The sequence below is a fragment of the Sceloporus occidentalis genome, unplaced genomic scaffold, assembly GCF_023333645.1.
Source record: "Sceloporus occidentalis isolate IW3139 unplaced genomic scaffold, rSceOcc1.0.p SCAF_90, whole genome shotgun sequence".
NCBI classification, from domain to species: Eukaryota; Metazoa; Chordata; class Lepidosauria; order Squamata; family Phrynosomatidae; genus Sceloporus; species Sceloporus occidentalis.
The window spans coordinates 3,876,135-3,899,699 of record NW_028317070.1 but is presented as its reverse complement, the minus strand read 5'-3'; the positions used below and the strand labels follow the sequence as shown (position 1 = coordinate 3,899,699).

At 39.0% G+C, this 23,565-nt stretch overlaps 2 protein-coding genes across 2 annotated transcripts in view; both read right to left on the bottom strand.

Annotated features, from left to right (window-relative positions):
• Window positions 1–2,395: 2,395 nt before the first annotated feature.
• LOC149284627 (solute carrier family 60 member 1-like) lies at window positions 2,396–6,660 on the bottom strand. The gene is made up of 4 exons (XM_089496488.1): window positions 6,637–6,660; window positions 4,788–4,956; window positions 4,039–4,155; window positions 2,396–3,624 (listed from the first exon to the last, which is right to left on the bottom strand). Exons 1-4 carry the CDS (start codon window positions 6,658–6,660, stop codon window positions 2,396–2,398), a joined length of 1,539 nt encoding a protein of 512 aa, XP_089352614.1.
• A 10,324-nt stretch (window positions 6,661–16,984) lies between these two features.
• LOC149284626 (monocarboxylate transporter 10-like) overlaps window positions 16,985–23,565 on the bottom strand; it is a 50,790-nt gene continuing 44,209 nt past the window's right edge. The window contains exons 4-7 of the mRNA XM_089496470.1: window positions 21,688–22,126; window positions 19,253–19,396; window positions 18,035–18,263; window positions 16,985–17,223 (exon numbers count right to left, since the gene is read on the bottom strand). Of these exons, the coding sequence (XP_089352596.1) occupies window positions 16,985–17,223; window positions 18,035–18,263; window positions 19,253–19,396; window positions 21,688–22,126 (1,051 nt within the window). The remainder of the gene's footprint in view (window positions 17,224–18,034; window positions 18,264–19,252; window positions 19,397–21,687; window positions 22,127–23,565) is intronic.

The following is a 23,565-nucleotide window of genomic DNA, read 5'->3' as shown; positions in this document are numbered from 1 at the left end:
TATTTCACATGCTCTTGTTACATACTGTTGATGCAGAGAGAAATATTGAGCCAAGCAATGTTTATAAGGCAAATGGCCGATGCTAATGATTTTTTTGTCAGACTGCTCTCAGTTGACGTCAGATGCAGCATTCCCCCTAATACAAAGATTGAAGACAATTACTCGCGTCTAGTGTGGGGTGACGAGAACTTGCTTAATTTTACAAAGAAACAAGCACTGGGTCAGCATTCCAATAAAGACTTCCAGTTCAGTAGGCAAACCTGATAATGCTTGGCTTTAACAAACTACAGACAAACATACATTAAATACCTAGCAATGTCCAAATGTAATTTACTCATTTTGTAAGAGTTTACAATCTGATAGAAGTTGTAAAGAAATCATTAGACAACATTTCCAGATGTATTTGTTTTATAGGGTTATTTCAGAATTTTTCATGGTGGCGGTATGTACATTACGTACTTTTCTGTGTGACCTGGTCCAGTGGCGTAATCTTCCCCCATCTACCCAGTCCCTATCCATTGGGGGAAATATATATAATTATACACACAAACATGGAACAAAAAGATCTGCGGTGGTGAATTACCTACTGAGAACGGACTGGACAAGCAAGTTATATGGGACAATCGTTCTCGTCTATTTTAACAAGAAGAATGGAAATTCACACAGGACTACATGCACCCCCACATGAGCTCACATCGGACACTACTGGGTGTAACTGATGCCCCCAACACCAAATAAACCCTGCCAAACACCAGGCCATGCGTATCCAGGCTCCCTCAGTCCAAGCAGGCCCAGTCTAAGCACTGGGCTGTGATATAATGTACTGGTGCTCAGATGTAGGCAGCGTGTGAGGACCGCAATGGAGCAAAAGAGCTCCCAGTGGATGTGGACAACAACGGTAGGACGACAGGGAGGTTAGGTGTGTGTGTAAGTATGAGAATATAGGTGTTACTTTGTGCATGCTATGGTGTGTATGAAAATATGTTAGTGTGTGTGTAAGTACCTTATACTCAAAACTCCCATCACTCACAGCGCACACAAGAACACAGCAAGCACATAACTCACAGTATTTGGATGATGCCACAATTAGTGTAGAGGGGCTGGGGGCAGGGCATGACCACCTTAACCGGAGAGCCACCGCAATGCTGGAACTACATTACTGCAACAGATTGCTTCATTTTCTATCACTTCTTTCATCCTCACACAGCCTCCCAAACCTTTTATCTTTATTGTAAATTCCGACAGGTAAAGTACAAAAATAGTCTAGGTAAGAGGCATGGTTACCATGCCACATCAGTGTTGCATTATTAAAGACACAGTTTCTAATATTGTATAGCTGGTGGGTTATTCAGAGCAAACGTTTTACATTATAACAGATAAACAAAAAAAAACTACCACATAGACACTTACACAAGCAGTCCAAATATGTTTATGCAAATTTACACCTAAAACAGAAACTAAAAAAAAAAAAAATCACTGTTCTGCTTTAGAGAAAACCAATTCAAATATATAGATTTCATTTGAGAACATTTTAGTGCAATAAGCTTTATTAAAGGTTTGCCCAAGCGATTATTCAACTATTAACTCAAAATTAACCATTTTTTGAAACATGAAGAAAAAAAAATCTAACAATGTAGTTATGTTCGTCAATGTGCGCTTTTCAATAAAAAAATTACATGGTGGTGCTTTATGTAGCAATACATTTCACATACACATTGTGCTAGCAAATGTATACATGAAATATTACATCTACAAGTATTTGCCCATCTTTATGCAATTGGCTAGTTCTGGCCGCTGGGTGTTTTTTGTGCTTCCACAATCATCTCGGATATCGATATGCTCACCCAGCAGAGGCAGGTTCAGGTAAGGGTGCCATATTGTGTGTGTATGTAATATATATCCCCACGTGTAATCCCGCGTCCTAAAAAAAGATATACGGTATGTCAAATCCTGGACAATAGTTGACAGTAGTCAACAAAAGCAACATCCATTATGATCTGTTTGATACCCTATGTGGACAGGTTGTAATCATAAACTCAGCATACATTCAACATATAGCATTCTTAAAGGTTACGCCCAGAGATTACTATCATCTGGACACCAATGCTGTGGGTCTGACAGAACCATTCATTTCCTAAAGATATTTAATTTTACAATTTTCTGCTTGGGCTGTTTGCAAATATAGCAATCTTGAGCTAGATATATTCTTAACACACGATCAATTTTTAGACCACTGTGTTATATTACTTACTGAGTCAAGATTGCAACAGGATATATAACTCAATGAAAAGGATCAATCTTCTCTTCAAAGCCAAATTAAATGTAAATGAACTTTCCTGCCGCTAAAACCAGCAAGATGTTTAATATCTGGGGCGAGGTTACAGAAAACTTATTTCTAGTCATCCTTCTCTCTGTCGGCACTCAGTAATATTTTGGAGGGCGATTTGTTAGATATAGGTTCTGCTTCTCGACCATTGGCATGGGTTGAAAGTGCCGGACTGGTGACTTCTGTAATGGAGGTCACCTCATGAGTTGCTTCTTGTATCACAGTGGGAGAGTTCATCCTTTGCTCACTCATTTCAATGGCTTCAAAGTCAGCTTCATTCCAATGTCTTGCATCCTCATCTTCTTCTTCCTCCTCTAACCCAGAGCCTGAAAGTAAAGCCCTCCGGTCTTCATTCTCCGATCCATACCTCCGTGCTTTATCTTGTGGAGAAGTAGCCAGCTTGTACATGACTGGAAAGAGCACGGCCGTCAGGGTGGAGGAAAGTAGGGTTGTGTACATCAGAACAGGGATGTCGGGAAACAATCCTTGAAGATAACCCACAGATGCAGGAATAGCCATCTCTCCAAGAGCTGCTCCAACAACAAATATTGATGCAGATGTCCCGGTAATAGTTGTGTACTGCTGCATCCAGGAAACTCCACTGGGAAAGGTGGTAGCCATTGAGGCTCCATAGAAGCCACTTGCAATCCAAAGTACAATATGGTTGGTACTAAAAAGAACTAAACACAAGGATGACAATGTACAGCCGACCACACTAAGAAGCAGCATAGTGCCAGGATACAAGCAAGTAGCAAAACAGATGGCCAGCCCCCGCACAGCAGCAAACACCCCCCAAAACACAGAATTTAGTCCTGCTGCTTTGTTGGGATCCATTTTTACACTGGAGGTGGCATATGTAAATATATAAGAGCCATAGGCAACTTCTGCCCCAACATAGCCAAAAAAAAACAAGAAGAGGAGAAAAATAAGAGCATTGTGGTATTTGGCTACTAGAGGTTTTTCTTCAGGATCCTTTTCTGCTGACTGGTTGGGTCTACTTTTTATGTACATAAAAAATAAAAATAAAGACACCAGCAAAAGATACGTCCCAATTACAATATAAGATAGCAGAGGCTTTTTTATTCCTAGTGGCATATCTAAAGGGTCAAGAGAAGGCTTGACAACATTATTGCCCACCGTGGCAACCTCGAAGTGAATGCTGTCCAGGGGCAGAAAATCCAGTAACACTTTTGCCAAGATCGGAGCCACAAATGCACCTAAAGCAAAACTAAAATGCAAGGCTTGCACATGTGGTCCAGACTGATCCCCCCAGGTATTCAAGATGACAATATTACCACCTGAAATAAAAACATAAAAAGTTAAAAACACATAACATCTAAAGTTGAGACAACCATGGCACAATGCAATTGTGTGAATTTACATGAATATGGCAAACGGGCACTATTTGTACAAGCCACTTCACCAACAACAGGATCAACAGGGTGCTACAGTAAATGGGTGTCTGGGGGAGTCATGGGACAGTAGGAAAGTGCCTGAATATCAACACTGCCCTGTGCAACATAGGAAGACTGGAACCTATGAGGAAGACTGGAAGGTATGGAGAATACCGAAGACTTGATGATGTAAATTTAGTTGTGCGGCTAACCATGTTAAGTAGCACATCCATTAACAACCATGTTAAATAAAGCACCAGTGCATCCAAAGAGTTTGTCATATGCGGCCATATGCCTTACACTATGATATTTGCTTACCAGTGTCTAAAAATCCCATGGATGTTCCCACAACTAACATGATAGCTGTTAAAACCAGTGCCTTCTTACACCACGGTATGACACAAAGACCAGCAGCAGTAGCCAGCAAGGAAATCCCTGTAATTACAAAAAAAAGTATAGATCAATTCATTGCAATGATTAAACGCCCTTAATTCATTTAAAAATGCAGATGACCTCTCAAAACTCACACTAACAAACAGATTTAACATAAGTGCATTAATCTGTATTGAATTGGCACCCTACACCAGTCTGGATATAGAATTTACAGTATCTCACAAAAGTGAGTACACCCCTAAGTGGAAATGTCCAAATTGGGCCCAATTAGCCATTTCCCTCCCCAGTGTCATGTGACACAGTGTTACAAGGTCTCAGGTGTGAATGGGGAGCAGGTTTGTTAAGTTAAATTTGGTGTTATTGCTCTCACACTGGTCACTGGAAGTTCAACATGGCACCTCATGGCAAAGAACTTGCTGAGGATCTGAAAAAAGAAGAATTGTTGCTCTACATAAAGATGGCCTAGGCTATAAGATGATTGCCGAGACCCTTTTTCAGATGATAAACCATGTAGTACCATCATAGTCTGTAGTGCTGTACAACAGGACAAGCATATACACTGGAAATTCAAATAATCACCAAAAAACATATGCATAACCTGCCAGTCACATTCCTACTCAATTCAACGGGGTGCTGTGTATTCACAGAAACAAGACACCGACGCTGTTACTTGCCTAGAAGAAGGTGTTGGTTCACGCGTTCAAACAAGATGCCGCCTAGAACTGACCCACCAAGATATCCTAATGAGCGGCCCACAAATATGTAGGAAATGTTAGACACTGTGCTTTCCACGTTTTCAGCCAGATCGGGAAATGTGGGTCCCAGGACCGCAATAGCCATTCCCTGAATGGAGAAATGGGTAAAAAGTGTTTTGTCACCCTCTCCAACAATGTACACGTTCTGCAATGTAATTAATCATGTGCGCAACAGACATTTACAACTTGAAGGGGAAATACTTCTCTTTGTTTCAAATCCAAATACTGGGCCTTCTGCTATTACTCGCTGGTGAGCAAAAAGGAATGTTTAGAATAAACCGGGAAGATTTCTCCAGTGTTGTTCCTTCCAAGCACAAGGAAGTATGGAGAAGACATACTGCATCCTCGCATTGCATTAGACGGATACGGATACATTAGACGCAATACTGCTGCAAACAGGTACGGGAAGTCGAAGTTAGGGAGTAGGACACTCGACACTGGCCAGGAATGTGTATTACTAATGTGATGATAATGTAATATAAAAAAGGGCGCCTCCTGTCATCCCAGATAATACCAATTTCATCTTTATTCCTTTTAATTACAGGTGCGTGATGATAGAGAAGACTCTACCTTGATGGAGGGCATATTTCTTATCTCTACTTCATTTGTAGTTTGGATTGATTGCCCAACATCAACTCTGGAACCAATACCTTTGTATCAAATCCTTAAAGTTTAACACTAAGCCACCTTGTTTTAACAAGTAAATGTTATGTGTGTGTTGTAAAGAGAAAGGTGAATAGTGGAACTGAAACATGCACTTATAGATATAAGGTCATCTTGAAATAAGAAATAAGGTGGCCCATCAAGTGATGAGTTGTTATGGTTCCCTTCCCTACTCTTGTCAAGCTGCACTTTAGGCTAGAGTCTGGCTCACGCCGATTCCGGGCTTGCCTGGTTTTATTGGAAGCTGTCGAGATTATGAAGGGTTCTAGAACAACCAGTTGAGTCAAGCTAATTTTGTCAAAAACTTCTTTGACTGACCGACTACTTTTGGCTTGACTGCTTGCGAGTAACTGAATGTTTACTTTGCAAGTTGAACATAGCCCAACTGGCAATGGCGTTTACGTTAGTGAATAAGCAATCGCTTTACTAAACCAATTCTGTCTGCTTGGCCTCAGCGTGTCTACCCAACCTTTCATGAACATTCCTCGCTTTACTTGTCATTTTACTTGTCATGCTTTTCTATCTCTCTCAGTGCTTCTATCCCTTTTTACGCTTTCTGTACACAAAAAGACCCAAATCTTCAATCTTTACTGAAAATAGAAATAGATCTGCGGAATTTGTTTATAGGGATTTCATAGCCGTGGCTCAAAGAGTTTGGTTACAAGAAACCCCCCTTCAAATAGAAACTGCCCCATGCCAGATCACCCCTGCATTCTAATCCTCATCGCTATATTTACCATATATTTTTGTTCTTTTAATGTATGTTTTCATGTAAACATTGGCTCTCTAGTGTGGTGTCATTACACTTCAGACTGGTGCCTTACCCCGAGGTATTGGTGATAAGTTAATTGCAAGAGGCTGATGGAGGAAATGCCCTGGCAATGGTGTAGGCATCTTAGATTTTATAAACTTAAAAAGAGCACAATAAAGTGATCTATGGTTCTCTCTCATCATAACCCAGCTGGGTGCTTCTGGGTAGGGAGAAGCACTCCCTCTGGCACAAGCACTCCATGTTTAGGAGGCAGCCCTGCTGGAGAGGCAGGCCGTGCAATGGGAATGGCAGAGCGTTAGGCAGGCGCACCCCACAGGTGTCACTTCCCCTTACCAGCCCCAGGAAGGCAGCGCACATGACGGTCGTCACCCAGCACCTCAGCTCTCCCAGCACACAGCTCTGCCCTCTCTTCCCTCTCCTGCCGCCGGACACCAGCCGCACTTCATCCTCAATGGCCCTCCTCCGACCGCTCTCCTCCTCCAAGCCATCCCCGGATCTCAGCCCCAACGGCCGCTTTTCAAACAACGTGTCCTCGTCTTCTTCGGCCTCCTCCAGCTCTGCTGCCCGGGCGAAGCGCACCTGTTTCTTCTTTTTGCCGCTGCCCGCCATGTCCTCTCCCTGCCTCCTTCCCGTCTACCCTCCGTGTACAGTCAGGGCCTGCACATGGCTGCTAGGCCGGCACTGGTGCTGCTGGCCGGCGGAGGCTTCCCTGACCCCGCTCCCTTCGTACTGCCACAAGCCGGGCTCCTCTCTCCGAGAACGAGCCGGATGTTGCTGCCAGCCCCGGGTGCACCTGATGGGGAGGAGCGGACAGGGCCGTCCCCCCTGAGATGTAATCATTCGCAGTATGTACTGTGTATAGACTCGGCACCCTGTTCATCCTACTATGGGGGAAGATCGGCGCTTCCAAAAGACAATAGAAAGAAAGCCCATATATCGCATAAGGTATCACAGTGAACGATATCAGCTTAATATATCTATTTATCTAATTATATATATATATATATATATATATATATTACATTTAAAGAAAGAAATGAGTATTTTAATATAAAAGAATCCCTCTTTATTGGACTAACATTCCATTTTAAGGAGGCGCTTTTCCCTTTGATATATAACACGCACGCACGCTATTTATCTAAAGGAGGCTGATACAAGGGATTATTTTATATTACAATGCTCATTTCTTTCTTTATATATATAAATTCCTTTTGTATCATGAGCACTCTCGGGGTTTACATTTAGAAAGCTACTTCTGGGCTTTTGCCTTCCCTTGCAAGACGCGGCCAGGACTGCCCACTGACTAGTCATGGAGCCCAGGGCCGGCCCGACAATGGAGCCGAGTGGGGCAACCGCTCCAGGCGGCACTTTGCCGCCCCAAGCCCTTTTTTTTTTTACATTTTTTTTTTAAGCGAAAGAGAGAGAAAGGGACGCCCCTCTCTCTCCTCTGCGGCGAGTCTTCCTGTTCGGTCTCGGTGCCGGCTTGTAATGAAGATTTCCGGCGCTCAGCATTACAAGCCGGCACCGAGACCGAACAGGGAGACTCGCCGCAGGACTGCTGAAAGGTAAGTACAAGGGGGGGGCGGCAGGGACGGAGGGAGAGGAAGGGTAGATAATGGGGGGGGGGCGGCATTTTGCCTTGGGCCGGCCCTGATGGTGCCCATGCTGATCCCTGTCCACTGCCGAAAGCGCATACAATGGGCACATGAGCATAAGAACTGGACCACGGAGCAATGGGAGAAGGTGGCCTGGTCTGATGAATCACATTTTCTTTTACATAACATGGATGGCCCGGTGCATGTGTGTCACTTACGTGGAGAACACATCACACCTGAATGCATCCATGGATGTCCCACTTCACAAGTTACAGAGCTTAAATGATCTGCTGCTAACATCTTGGTGCCAGATACCACAGCACACCTTCAGAGGTCTAGTGGAGTCCATGCCTCAACGGGTCAGGTCTGTTTTGGCTGCAAAAGGGGGGCTAAATCTGGGCTATGTGGTCACCCAGTTTGGGGACCATAGCAGTATTCAGTCCATTGTGTCCTGTATAATGATGTAAACTGGCCATTCACTTGATTTCATTTTGATAGTATTGCCCATTCTGAACATTAAAGTAGACCTGTTTTTCATGAATAACACAGCACGGAGCATTGTGGGTATGCGTGTAGCCCACTGAGTTGTAGATGTTTCTATGTTGTAAGCCCTTAACATTACAAATACGGTAGTAGCTGAAATTGTTTGGCTACAACAACCCTTCACAATTTATTTGTTAGAAGAATGACTCAATTACTCTCAAGGGATCCATGTATAAAGTGGATATAGAGGCAAAAGGTGATCATTGTTGACCTTATTAGCATGCGCCTACCCAGAATCCTTTGTGGTTGTGGCAGCACCATGAGGTTTCTGAGGCCTTCTGGCGTGTCTGTAGATGAGTATTTAATAATGCTTCTGCTACCCTGTTAATGTCAGCATAGAAATAATAGCTAAAATCATCTGATTCGACTCATTTCCTCCGTATAGGGTACTTTCACATGAACGGGCCCTTTTTCTCACACTGTACTAGTATGTCTTATGTTTGTTCAAATTATTGTTCATTCGTATATTGTTAATGTTATCATTCATTGTACTATAGAATCTGTCGCCGTTCTGTAAATAAAATGTAATAATAGCTATAATAAGGAGGAGGGAATTTAAGTTGTCTATTAAGATAAACACAGCCTTTTTTCTGTGAAATGCTTCAGACAAATATCCCTTTAATGTAATGTTGGAACCACGATTCTAATAAGAAACTGGACTGGCGGAGCTTATGCAAAGCCACTTTCAACTAGTTTTATCCTCACAGCACCAGTCTTTCACTTTAATCCTTGGCAGGGTTTATTGCCTTACATACGCTAAGTCAACAGACTTTTTCTCCAGTCTTTATATGCTTTTTTATATAGGCAAGGAACCTAGGAACAACCTCAGAAATTGAAGATATTTGTCTTACTGGTGCAAAATTACTTATCCCTAAGGGCACGTAGGCAAACAAGTTGCGAAGGGATTTGGGGACTTGTACGTCGGCAGAAGGATAGCTACAGACTGACTGCACCTGGTCGCATTCGTAATATTCCTGTTTCATGCATTTTTTTTTTGTACCCTCTGTGGAACATTTTTGAGTCATTTATTGTTAAAAAGCAGCACCATAAAAAATAAACACGGATGTGCGAAGAAGTGTGTTATAGAAAGGAAAACAAGCAAAGTATTTCTCAGAATATTTATTATGCTTTAAAATACTTGTGGAACACAAACCACTTTTACCTTCCTTCATTGCATAGATAATGACACTTGAGGGTTAGTCTTGTTAATGCCAGAAATAGCAACAGAAGACACTGTCAGTATTTATTTCGAAGTATAAAACATTTGGATTTACATTTTTATTTTCTCATATAGTACATTGTAGATATATATTTTTTAAATATGAATATGGGAAAGTCTTTAACAGGAAACCTAGTAGATAGAAGACTTAATATTGTTAGAATTTAAGCAAAAAGTGGTAACCTGATCCATACAAGCATGCCCTAGTTATAGTACCAGTGGCTAGGCTTATACTTATGTCCAACTGCACAGATAAAAGATATTTTCTTGTAATATATATTGATGCTTGTATAGATGGAGGTGTTATAGTGATGCACTTCAAGTTTGTCAGAAATCAAAATCAACTCTGCCAACAATAGCTTTCACTCTTTTGTGACACAATCCAATTCATGAATCCCGCTTAAGAGGTCCACTGTGAACCTCGGACAAACTGGTTCCACACATATTCACAAATATATAAGTTCCATAAATTATTGTACAAAGTTGACCATCCTATCTATAATGACAACTTTATAGGTAGGGTGGCAACCAAGGAGGTAAGAACTTTTAGGGTTTTGTTTAACACCTTAAAATGTACTATTTTTACAAATGAACGGCAATGGTTTTATGCAGGGCAAATTGGGGAAATTATCCTGTGCCTTTTAGCAATTTAGAGGAACCAGAGTTTTGTTCCATATAACATATTTGGTGCAACTACTTCAAGTTAACTGTGACCCAACAGAAGACTATTGCAAAATAACTCCACTTTTGGCATAGATTTCTGGATTGTGACAGATCTATACATAATTATTAATAAAATAAACAATATTGCTCAACATTGGAGCACTATAATGACTACACATTGCCAGTCTCTATATAATGAAACATATAATATGTATTTTTAAGCTTTTTCTAAGCTTCAAAGCTTCCAATTAAGAGAATCACCATATCTGTGTACAATACTACAACGAACAGGCTTCATCTCTATCACAATCAGCCAACACTATAAATTATACCGTTGCTATTAATTTTGCTATTATTGGCCACGTTAGTATCACGATGCATACAAATCAAATGAGTACATGTCTTTTTGAGTCAACAAGATTACATGACTTGCTAATAGTTTGATATTTCTCCAATTTACTAATTACAAAGCAATCTACAAAATTGTGTAAACTGCGCACATAGCTATATGGTGACACCTACTTTACACATGTCAATAGCATTGCCGTATCAGCCATTTTTTCAGGACATATCTAATTTCCACATGTTGCTAACTAACACCTAGAGTGCTTTCCTGCATTATGGGGGGTATATAAGCTTGTTTAAGTAATTGATTTACCCATAATGCGGGGTAGCACTGAATATGGTAATCAGCAACATGTTAAGATGTGTCCTGGAAAAAAAAATACCCATATGCTACAAACTAAGCATATATTTGTAATTTCTTACATAACTGTAAAGTAAACATTCTTACAATGATTGTCAAGCATGCATCCCAAAATCAAAGCAAAAAAAACAGAAACATATATAATTTGCATATTTAATTCCATTTGCATACAACCTGTTGTTTGAAATTTTTTTTGTGATTTAAGTATACAATACCGACAAACTACGTCAAAACACATATGATAGCTTAGTGCCACATACAAATGCTTAGACAAACTCATCAGGAAGTCTTCTGCTTAGCAATACGCATGCGCAGGACACTTGTCTCCAAACATCTGCGCTGGGTCACAGAAGAGTTCCAAGAGGTCTAGCGGAAGTGGACGGGTGGATAGACATGGATAGTGGAAGTAGATGGGTGCTGGCATTTATAGCATGATATTTGTATAAATACATATTTCTACACTCACCAGGTGTACTGCATAACACTCGGGCACTCATGGTTTATAGTACATTTGCTAATCTACTGGTTGTTTGTATATGGACTAAGGCGTACTCTTATCATTTGGAGTCGAAGGTGTGCAAAATGGATATTGCCTTAACTTTATTATAAGAAATCTAAGATAAAATAATAATATATGATGCGCACATTTAGAATTACATTTAGAGTTCAGCTATGCCTTATACTATTTTATAGATTTTTCTGTAAACACATCTAAAGGGGTTTATGTATAAAAAAAAATGATTCTGGTGCAGGTTAACTATAAACAACCAATGAAACGTTCCTGCTGATTGGCCCGCTCCATTGGCTGCGATGCTGACAAGACAACTTTTCACCAGAATCACCTTTTATAATCTTTATGTTTTTACTGGTTTATTACTGGATTCCGATAATCGAGGCATGAATGTGATTGTCATCTAAGAACAGCAATTAAAGCTATGATTCCTGTGTTAAGATTGTGCTGGACTTTGTACACTAAATTCCCGTGTTTAAAATCACAGAAAACACAAGGAATTTGTAAAAAGAAAAATACTTGAACAACGCATTGCCACCTATACTCTTGGACACTGTGCACATATTCTTTGGCATAGCTTCGACCTGTAGTCTCATTCATGTTTTCCTGTGCATCCCCAGTGCATGAGGAAAGAGTATATATGGCACTGAAACATAATTGAAAGGTAATAGTCATGACCATTGGCTTAGTCTGACCTGGTCCTATGATGGCAGTTCCAGGGGGGGCATTAGCCCCTCTGCCACATAACCAGGAGCAGATCGCCTATTGGGCCATCAGACTTTCCAGTGTGCCACTGCTCCATAGGCCAGTTGGAGAGATCAGAGCTCTCCTTTGTAACAAGCCAATATACGCTATGGAGTATAGTTACTGACTGGCACAGCCTCTATAGCAGACTTACTAGGCGCTGCATAAAGCATAGCGACCACTGAGGAAAGCAGTATGGGAAAGCTAGGACCTGTCCTGGGTAAGGCCTAGGGCAGCACTCAACCTAAATATACCACTGGTCATGCCCATTGCACTAGCAACTACCAAAACACTATAGGAAGGAGCATGCCTTTTTATTTAGTTATTTATTCATTTGAAACGGAACACTCCCCCCTCATCCTCCACTATAAAACTGCATAGCATTTCTATAAAAAAATATATAAAGTACCCCAAACTGAAGGTGCTAGACATTTCTAAATAGCTAATGTTGGTAACTGTATTGCTTTCTACAAAACACAAAAGTACAAAGCTTGCCACAAAGAAAGCTGACCTGCATTATGTGGTTTAAAGTACAAACAAGAAAAGAAAACACATGGTAGTAAGATTGCTGTACGTCTCTTAAAAGAAACCATGTTAGAGATTATCATGACTTGTTGATGTCTACACTAATCCATTCTGACCACAGCAAGGATCGACTTGTGTCTAAACCTTGGTGACCCACATTTACTTAACCCTTCAAGAGACAATATTTGGCATCATTAAACCCAAAATATCCATATTAGATACCTGTATAGTTAGTTTTGTTATTCATTTTAAGAACAGCAATAACATTTCTTTTAAAACTCTGACCATTCTGTATAGATGTAATCAGTCATATATATAAATTAATTAAAAATATAATAAATGGTCGTTTCTTATTGACCTGCTGGATTCAACCAAATCCGAAAGAAATGTTATCATACGTCAAGATATCAATTAAGCCACTGTATGCTGTATTCTTACTGGGAAGGGTTTTGGCATTGAACAGTACTAGGTACAGCTGTAGCACCACTGTTATTAGGCCGGTTAAAAAGATCACTCCCTAACAGACCTATTAACACTATGGATGGCTGTGCCGTGTCACTACAGCCGCCATAGTTCATTTCCACCCTGTGCCACATGCACTTAAAATGCATTCAGCAGCAAGGATGACGTTGTGGAGGGTAGACCCATAGCGCTGCCCAGGCTTATATGTCGCTGCTTAGTACTTTTACTGCTTGGTTATATTTGCTTATTATCCTTAGTCAAACAAAAATGTTTCCATTACTTTCTGCAGCAGACTGTATAAGCAGTGACCATCTATCCATTCTCCCACAGTTTAGTAAATCTGCTCCATTGTCTTGTGCCTTTTAAACCAGAAACAGATTAAAAATGGCTGCCATACAGAAAAATGGTTTATGGAAGTCACAGAAGCCCTGGTATGTTTAGCAACGGAGATTACTGCAAAATGCTTTTTTTCCAGCTGTGATATAAAGGTTATTAACCCCTTAGGGACAATGGGTGGTCCCTAAACCCATCGAAAACAATGCATTTTGAGCCCGTACATGTACGGGCTTTGTCATTAAAGGGTTAATATAATCATTTCTGTTTGTGCATTTACAAGCAGTTTATGGACTATTCCTCATATGGCTTGATATATTTTATAGTTCTTATAATGACATGGACTATTGTGATGACCGTTATTGGTCACTACTTTAAATGCACTCAATTGTAAAAACAACCTATCTTTAAAATGTAAAGTTATACATAAGAAGCCCTTTCTCTTATTTACAAAGAAAATGCAGTGAGAGGCCCATTAATTCATTCAAAAAATCTCACGTAGACCTCCTTTATTGAAAGGGAGATACCTCTGCTTACCCTGCAAACTTATTTTTCATGTAAAGGGGCAAGTTTGGGCTCACTGAATAATCAGGGCATCATCTTGTGGTATATTCTATTAAACAATATGGACATATTCACCACTTGTAGAAGTTCCAAAACTACCAACATAATGAATGTACATTATGATGTCATAATCTGACATCATTAATAGAACACTGCTGACAAATTGCCCCATGAAAATAAATTATGCCGTTCACAATATAAAATACTGATTGCTGTAGGGCAGAGTTCTTTCTTTTTATAATGGAATTCATTATAGTTGCCGTTCCTTCAAAGAAATACATTTAGCTGAAGTCAAGCATCTGCAAACACTAGTGATGACAAACCTTTAGCTGCTCATCATGGTTCCAAAGATGTCGAGGCATACCTCCCAACATGCTCTATAGGAAAAGAGGTTGTAGAGTTGCAGCAAGGGGTGGAACTTTACCTAAACATTTTGTGTGACTTTTAGGGCTGTAGAACACCGTGAGACACTTATTGCCACCAAACAAACTGAGCTACCAGAAAAGAGGGGCAGAGGGATTTGGATCCTAAAGATTCCCTTCTAAAAAAGGACACTTGGGGAGGTGTACTCAAGGTGTGTGTCTACAATGTATATATATGTTTATATACACACACACACACACACACATATACATTCAGAAGTTAACATATCTGCACATAAAGCAGTCACAAATTAATGGCAGTGCTCACTATCTAAGGGTCACCAAAACAAAACAGATATCCATTTATGTCACATAACTACCTCGTAAGCGACCTGCCAGAAAATCATTGACCTGCTCTCAATACATTTAGCTATGTAATTCCCTGAAACTGTCAACAGTGTTTGCAGTAGTGAACATCATTGGACATCAGGACAATTCATCCACAGAATGTATACATTGCAAATATCTACCTTAAATCAATAAACCACGATGTTGGTGCTTTGTGAGGGGGAACAGCAAATGCTTATAGCAAGTTGTGTTGTAACACAACGCATGCCTTTATTCAGACGGTGCCTTTTCAATCACACAACTACAGCGTGTGGCTGCGATGTCATGTCTGCCTGTAGTCATTTTGAAAACCTATGTGTTGTAGGACATTATTAGGTATTAAGGGCCTGTATATAAAATATAAAAACAACCTCACATTGTGCAATATCTAAAAGGCCACATTTTAAAGAATATATATCTATATATCAAGAGAGAGATAATGTAAATGCAGTGTGTAAAAATGTTCTCAATACGTCATGTTCACATTAACAGCAAGAGGTTGTAAGCGTATGATGTCATATATAACATTCCAGGAATTATTCACAAATTATGCCTTCCCGCATTCCTTTGATAATGATTTAAATGTTTCAATGCACGCTTATGTTCCTAAAAGCTTAAGTAAGTTTAAAAAACAAAACATATTCATACCTTTGTTGGCATACTTTGGTTCAGCAACATTAGTTAGAATATATTATTTACATAATACAAATGCTGTGAAATGTTTAAAAGTTATTGACCACTTAGCCATTGATAATTACATTTGCTTACAAATGTCTGAATTATCAACATCAGCAGAGAAACATAAGAAATGTGTTTTAGAGAGCTTCAAAAATTGTCAACATGGATTTTTGGCAAGATAGTTTAAAAATTTAGATTTCACAAATTCTCCAGACCGCAAATGGGACTGTGTCGGCTCATGTTTAACAATAATACTGATACCACAACCACACTATAAAGCATGCTGTCTCTTTTGTTACTTTTGTTGCAAACAAATCAGTATCTGATTTGTTGGGTATTATTGTGTGTTTTTATTGTGTCACAATGCCTATTTGTAGTTTCAGGAACATTCTGAGATGAACCCCTTCTTAATCACAAGAAATAGATCATAGACGTATATTGCTATGTCACCAGATAATAAAACAACTCCTTCTTTTGTATATGTTATGCACATGATTGTGGTCCTAATGGCATTGTCAACAATTATGATGTATGATCTACAGACATGACACAATCCTAATTGTTTCATATCATTTAGGTCTAGGAATCAACAAACAAATATTTCTGATATGTTCTACATTTGACACCACAATGTTTAACAATTATAGGTTCCAGAGTTCTTTGTCCTCCAATAGTACACATTCTCTTCATTTCATGTAATAGCAACCTACTTGTGCAATGGTTCTTTAACCAACCCTTAAGAAGCAGCCCAGTTGTTTTTTTTTGCAGAATTAAGTTGTCTTTAAATCCTGTACCCCAAAGTGGTTCTTAAGGGCTAGTTTGAGAACAAGAGTTCAGAAATACGGAAAGCATAAAGTAGCAATAATGTATTGGTCACAGCTTCTGACCAGCTGATTGCACAAACCAAACTGTAAATAGGACCTCAGTCTTGCTTTACAAGTAAAATCAAAAGTATACAAACAAGAAAGAATGGAAGCTGAAAATCAATGAAATGCATGCGAATCTCCACAGCTGTATCCAGGTGCACTGTAGATCAGATCAGACAGAAAATTGTGTTGAGATGGCAACACATGTAAAACATGATGGGAATTATGATATACCCTGATATAATATCCTGAAGATATGCGTGAAATAAGCTCCTTGCTATGGCATTGGCCTCTGACCATCAGCCCTGGCTCCAGACACTTGTGTGCTTTTATTTTCAGTAAGTTGATATTAAGACACCATTGCCCATATGGGCTCGCGGAGGCATGTACAGGAGCGAGCATGTGGCTCAGTCGGGTCAGAAAGCTTTGGGTTTATAGCACCGGTTAAAACATTTGGTAATTGTTATTTAAAAAAACAAAAAAGGAAGAAAATATGAGTACACTTCGTGTTTTCACATGGTGATTATATGACAGAAACATCTTCTTTTTTAATATCTTCAGCCGTTCCAGGTAGGCATGTGCTTGTGGCATTTTTATCCAGCATCTTTTCTTCAGTGTCTCCATTAACAGCTTTTAATTTCTTTGCTAAAGTCCTCTCATGGACCCATGGAATCAAACATAGTAAAATTCCACCAATGATGGGAGGAATACCTGCTAGGTAAAACGCCACGTCATAGGAACCAAGCTTGTCACGCAGCATACCTAGACAACAAAGATCACAAAATGATAATCATGCATAAACATGGTTTAAAAAACATAAATCCACATACAGTATAATTTGGCCCTTACTGCCTGACTAGAGAAAAATAAAAAGTGGTATTCAGCTTCTCAGACAAACTACTCTACATTTTGCTCACAGGACAACACATGTAACTAGATACCACTTGCGCTTAAGGTGGCTGTACCTCTAATACTTAACACAGCTGAACTATACTGGGGCCTCCTTGGCGAAGAGTAATATGATGTAGATATATTGTTGTAAGCATTTATACGCTATTTTGTTTGTCTTATTCACACTGTACTATATGCACATTTTGGTTGTGGCCACAGTGGTAGCTATCAGCATGAACCCATACAATCAAACATAGTACAATTCTGCTAAAAATATCCTTTAAGAACTATTGCTGTAGGTTACTTCCACACCTAATACTTTGCCCACCAAAACTGAAGTACTGTGTAACACTCCAGATTATTTTCAGAATAATATAGTTAAAACCTTAACACAATGTATTAGGGCAGTCCATTTTTCATGGACTCCAAAGCATCTTACTGCTCATGTGTTCCTGCTTACACTTCCTAAGGATACAGAAGTTTAATTTTCTAATAACTAAAGAATGCAAATAGACCCAGATATACATTAAAAATCAGAAACAAACTAAAACAAAATAAAAATTATAATTCTGCCCCACACTATACTGTCAACACACTCAGTTACAAGCACACCTCAAAAATAATTTACCCATGCTTCCTATAAATGACTAACAATTAATGCAAGCATCACAAAGGCATTTACCGGCAATGGGGGGCCCAACAGTCATGGGAACGGACATGAACCCAAGCAAGAATCCTATGGCTTGAGAAACATTCTCTGGTCCAACAAGCTCAAATGCAATTGGAGCCATGATACATATGAAACAGCCATCAAACAACCCCATGAACAGGCAGACAACAATTAAACCCGTAAAGTTATGGCACACAGGAATCATCATTGACATCAGACCGATGAACAAAAAAGAGATAACCTGCAGGAAAAAGAAGACAATCAAAATACAGCCTTTGGTGAAGCTCATGATCTTATAGATCCTCAAGTTTGTACAATGCCATTTACATGCATTCCAACTGAAGCCACGATTTTGCCACCTTATCCCATTTAATTTTCTGGTGTCTGGGAGACAGTAGTGCTGCCAGTTTGAGTGACTCTACCCCACAAGCTTCACTACCCGGGGTCCTGATTTGCTGGGGGTAGTTGGGAGGAACCAGTGTCCTCCAAGATCCATTTATAGACCAAAGGTGGTATAGAGAGTGAATCAGAAAGCCGAAGGGAAGTTATCACCAAAATTTAAATTATAGCACAGGGAAAATGTCAGTGATTGTTGACTGGAGGCTGGAGGTATAGGTGTAAATAAAAGCCCATGAATAAATGGTTATTCTTCTGCTAACACTCTAATATAACCCAAATGGAAATTACTTAAAAATAATCAAGATAATCTGTAGTATTATCAGCAGTATGTATTCTTCAGTATTATTTATACATTTGATGATATTTCTCAGATTTACATCTAAAATAGTGTAACTGTGTGTATCTCAGCACATGTGCATGTACTTCCTGAAAACATTAGAGTCATTTCTGGTGTTGGAACAAAGTTAACAATCCCATGACGGGGACCTACACTGCAGAAAAATGGGTTGTTTGGTAAGACAGATGAGGTCAAACAACAGGAAAACTGGAAAGACTGGATAGGTCAGGTACACATTCCAAGTTCTGTGTTGGAATGATATCTGTGATACAAGGCTTTTTATGCAATTATGTCAAATTAAAGTATAACTAGATTATAAAAATAATCTTTTGAAGACCCCTCTCCAATCGTAAAGAAATTGCCTTTTACTTTTGAAGTTATTAGCTGCTATTTAGTGACAATCTGCTTGGAGATTAGGATGGTTGCCAGAGGGGACCTGCTACTGTCAATTTAATTCACAATAAAAATACCAAAAAAAAAATAGCATACAATACCTGCAAATACACCTTCTTGACACCTGGAATGTAATCAGCTAATCTTCCGAAGATCAACCTACCAACCCCAGACGTGACCCCAATGCATAGTAGGAGAATCTCCTCATTCACATCATCTCCCAACCTTTCTTTTACATGGTTCATCTATTAAATGAGAAAGAAAAGCGAGAAAACATTAAAACCAAATAAGTGTATACATTAAAAACACACTTTAGTAGCTGTAAGGCATGATAAGTAGAAGCCAGTTGTTTCCAAGGAATGACTATATTAAAACCATCTTTACTTGGAGAAGGTAGCGTAGGAGTATAGACCTAAGTCCAGGTATTTGTTGTGCTGCCAAAACCTGTTGTTACAGTTATCAGCCTTGAGACACTTGGCATGAAGCTTAGTTCACTCGAGAACTCTGCAGAAGGTGCACTGGAATTGGGCAGTATGTAAGCCATAGATTCAACGTGTCTGCTTTCAATTTTTAAAGCACCAACCTACTATGTAAATGGTTAACATAAAACCCCTTATATTTATTGATCAACTTCATCCTCATTAATGTGTTATGGGACATTCTCTTGTTTCAGTACCTAATACCGGTAATTAATGAACATTAGCAGTAATCACCTTTTCTACTGTACATTGTAATAAATATATTTCACTATTTTTTAAAATTTGAATCGGTATTCATTTTGAGCTATTATTTTATAACCATTACTTACTTACTTAGCTGTACCATTTCCATAAAGGTTGCTACATCTTTGCTAAGTATCTAATAAATAAATGAACAAAAGCCACTATGTCCTTGTTTAGTCATTGCTTGCTAAAGAAGACTTAGCAGACCTTGGTTGTAATCAGCTTTTTGTGTTCTCCTGTTCTTATGTTGTATAAAAGGTCCACATTGACACAGTGGATGCCTCTTGCTCATGATTAGATGAATGCAGTAAATTATATACCATCTTGTTCTGCTGTACCAAATATAAAAAAAACGAGATCTCGGTCGTTTTGACCTAATAGTATTTCAGCTAGCTGGATATTCACAGAAACAAAGATATTCTTAGTGAAACCAAAGTGCTGCACATACACTTATGGAAGATAACCTTGGTGAGTTTGTACTGTGTGTCACAGCAGGTTCCTTTCACAAGCACAACCAGGTCATGCTTCGTGCCTTTAATACCTGCAATTACAATACCTGTGATACTTGTATTAGCCTCTTTAGCTCTTATTACTTTGGTTTGTGCAAAAGAAAGGATGTGGGGGCAGACCAGACCCCAAATTCTATTTATATTACCATCTAAAAAATTAAAGCTACAACTAGTTTATAATACTAGCTCCATTGGTTGTATTATAATAAGCATATTATGCCTCTGTTAAAACTAGTAGCAGCACTAGTAAAAACAGATGATTTAAAGAATTTGCACATATAAAAGCACAAACCTGTATTGAAAAGACTAATATGGTGAATACAGGGCAAAGCGAAACATGCTCGGTAAAAATCTATTGTCACAAAATGTGATCAAACATTATGCCCTTGCTTTTTACAAAGAGAGGGAGCTGACAAGATGTGTTAACAGAGTTGTTTTCTGCTGTCCAATTCTACATGTTGATGTTTGTGTAATGGAATGTTATTATGTTTAATGGAATACATTAAATTGATTGTGTCAGCGTATGAAGTCAAGTAGGGGATCTGAAACTGGAGGTCTGTCCCACTTTCCTAATTACGTGACAGCAGCAATGCCCATGCACTAGAACATTGTCTCCACATTTTGATTCCACGTCTTAGACATGTGTCGTGTATTTGAACTAACAGAAATAAATACATGACTATTTGACATCTATGTGTTTAGCTAGGGGCAAAAATAGCTCACATGGCTACATCTGATAACTCTCCATTAGTAAATATAGTTCAAGAAGAAACCGTTGCACACCACAATGCTGGGTCACATCAACACACAAAGCTTCATTTGTTCAACTAACTTGTTTGAAGTTCTTACAATAAGTAGGCATATGTTATACAATGTACGCAAGCTCATGTTTTTTTTCTCTCCACAAAAGCCCAGAGTACTTCATGCTTCCTCTCATTGGGTGAAAAAAGGACCACAGTGGAGACCAAACCCTCATTCTTCCTCTTCTGGGACTGCACTACCCAGAGCCCATTTCTTTTCTCCCTGGCCAAAGCATAAGAAGGGCCAGATCATTTAGGCCCACTGAAGCCTTCAAGTAGGGGTGGCATCCAAAATGCATCATTCTAGGAAATATGGCGTTATGACTCTCCTGTGTTGTAGCCTTGAGCTGTCAGACCCACAGAACATTTTAGGAGTTTGAAGTAATCCATTTAGAGAGACGTAGAAAAAATACAACTTGAAAAGAATGAATACCAATTAGAACATTAAAAGACATACACTGTGCAAAAAAAATGTTCAAACCATCTACTCATAGTCAGGACTTACCAAGTGAACATAAGGCACAAAGTATCCAAAAAGTGCAGCTGGGATTCCAAAGGCCCAGAGACAGTAACTCTTAGTTTTGAAAATTGAGAAGTTGAAAAGTTTTGTTGCTGATGGACACCGAAACTTGCCATTCTGTCGGAACTGTAGGTTGCTGCGTCCGGGTACAAGTGGCTTATAAGTGAATCCAGCCAAGAAAAGAATGAACATAAGGACGCACAGGACCCTCAGCGTGTTAAACAGACCAACCCTATCAAGTAGGTATCTCAGGACGAACGGCAATGAGACGGTGAACAGACTGCTGCCCGCAGTGACTATACCATTAACCAATCCCAAGCGTTTCTTGAAATAGTGTCCCAGGATGACAAGGGATGGCTGGTAAGCAAACGAGCACCCACAGGCAAATATAATACCATACGTGAAATAGAGAGGTCCTAATGAGCTGGGGAGGAAAAGAGAAAACAAACTAAGTTAGACTATTAATACGATATATTACTGCAGTCCTATTCTATTCCGCACATATAAACCGAAGACTAGATGGAATTTAGCTTTGGAAATGATCACAGAATGCATGTAATAATTCTTTAGCTTTTCTATTTAAAAGAAGGCAATCTTTTTATTATACATATTGTAGGCTTTACTTTCGACGTTTTAAGTCGCTTCAAATATTTTGTACATTATCAGTCAAATGGTGAGGTGTTTGAGTTATTTTAACCCTTGCATTTCTATATACAGGAGTATTTCTAAAACCTTGCATTCAATCTGGAAAAAAGATTCCGAAGGGTCTATGAGCTCCGGGTGTATAGGACCCTTTCCCCTTATGGTTAGTAATCTGCTAAATTTAACCTAAAGAAAGTCTGAAGTACCCTTTAGTACTCATATGAACTGCCAAGGGGATACTATAACTCACAGCAGTTTAAATAGTACACATGAAGCACAGTTCCTTCACTACGTGACATTCCCCGAAGGCCAGGCACATGCAGCTTTGCTCCAACGTAGCAAGAAAGAGACAGCCGCCTTAGGCAGCATATGAAAGACCAAAAATGTAGTCAGTAAATCTTACTATTGAAGCATGAAAACTATGTATCGCATGCCTGTTATGATCCAAGTTTTCATATAGGGAGCTCTTTGTTTTACTATATTAGCTGTTTTATTTGTAGATCGGAAATGGTTGATCTGTAAGTTCATCTCACTTTGCTTTTAAACTAAATGCAAGTATTTTCTACAAGAAAATGAGTCTTAAAGGAGAACTGGCAACTTTACAGTATTTAGCAATTGAATAATTTCCTATACTGCAGTCCTCTCTATTAAGACTTCCCCCGATAGGGAGCAATAACAAAATGAAAGGAATAATGTTATGGAGAAGTATGATGCAAATCTCAACAGGAAGGGTTTCAAATGGTTGCTCGCACTTATGTTGGGCTTCTAATAAATATATATTTTAATCTACAAACATAATTAAACAGGTTTATTTAGTCTACCAAACTACAGAGTTTACAATGTGGGAAAAGGCAACTAGTCATATATATAAATATATATATATATATATATATATATTTTTTTTTTTCTGTATATGAGCAGCATGTATCTGTGAAATGTTATTGCCTTTAAATTTCTTGGTAAAATGGAATCTGATGTAGAAAACCAAATGTATGAACAGTTGTTTTGCTATTTTATTATTTATCCAGTCATTTTGAATAATCATGGAATATTATATATAAACACAAAGCATATTATTGCAAAAGTTACGTGCAGAGTTTCTGAAAAATCTATAAATAAATCTAAAATTGGCTCTTCTGACATGGCAGCTAATGAAACCTGTCAGTCAAAAATAATCAATGAGTAAGCACCCAATATTTCTGAATGACAGAACTGATGAAT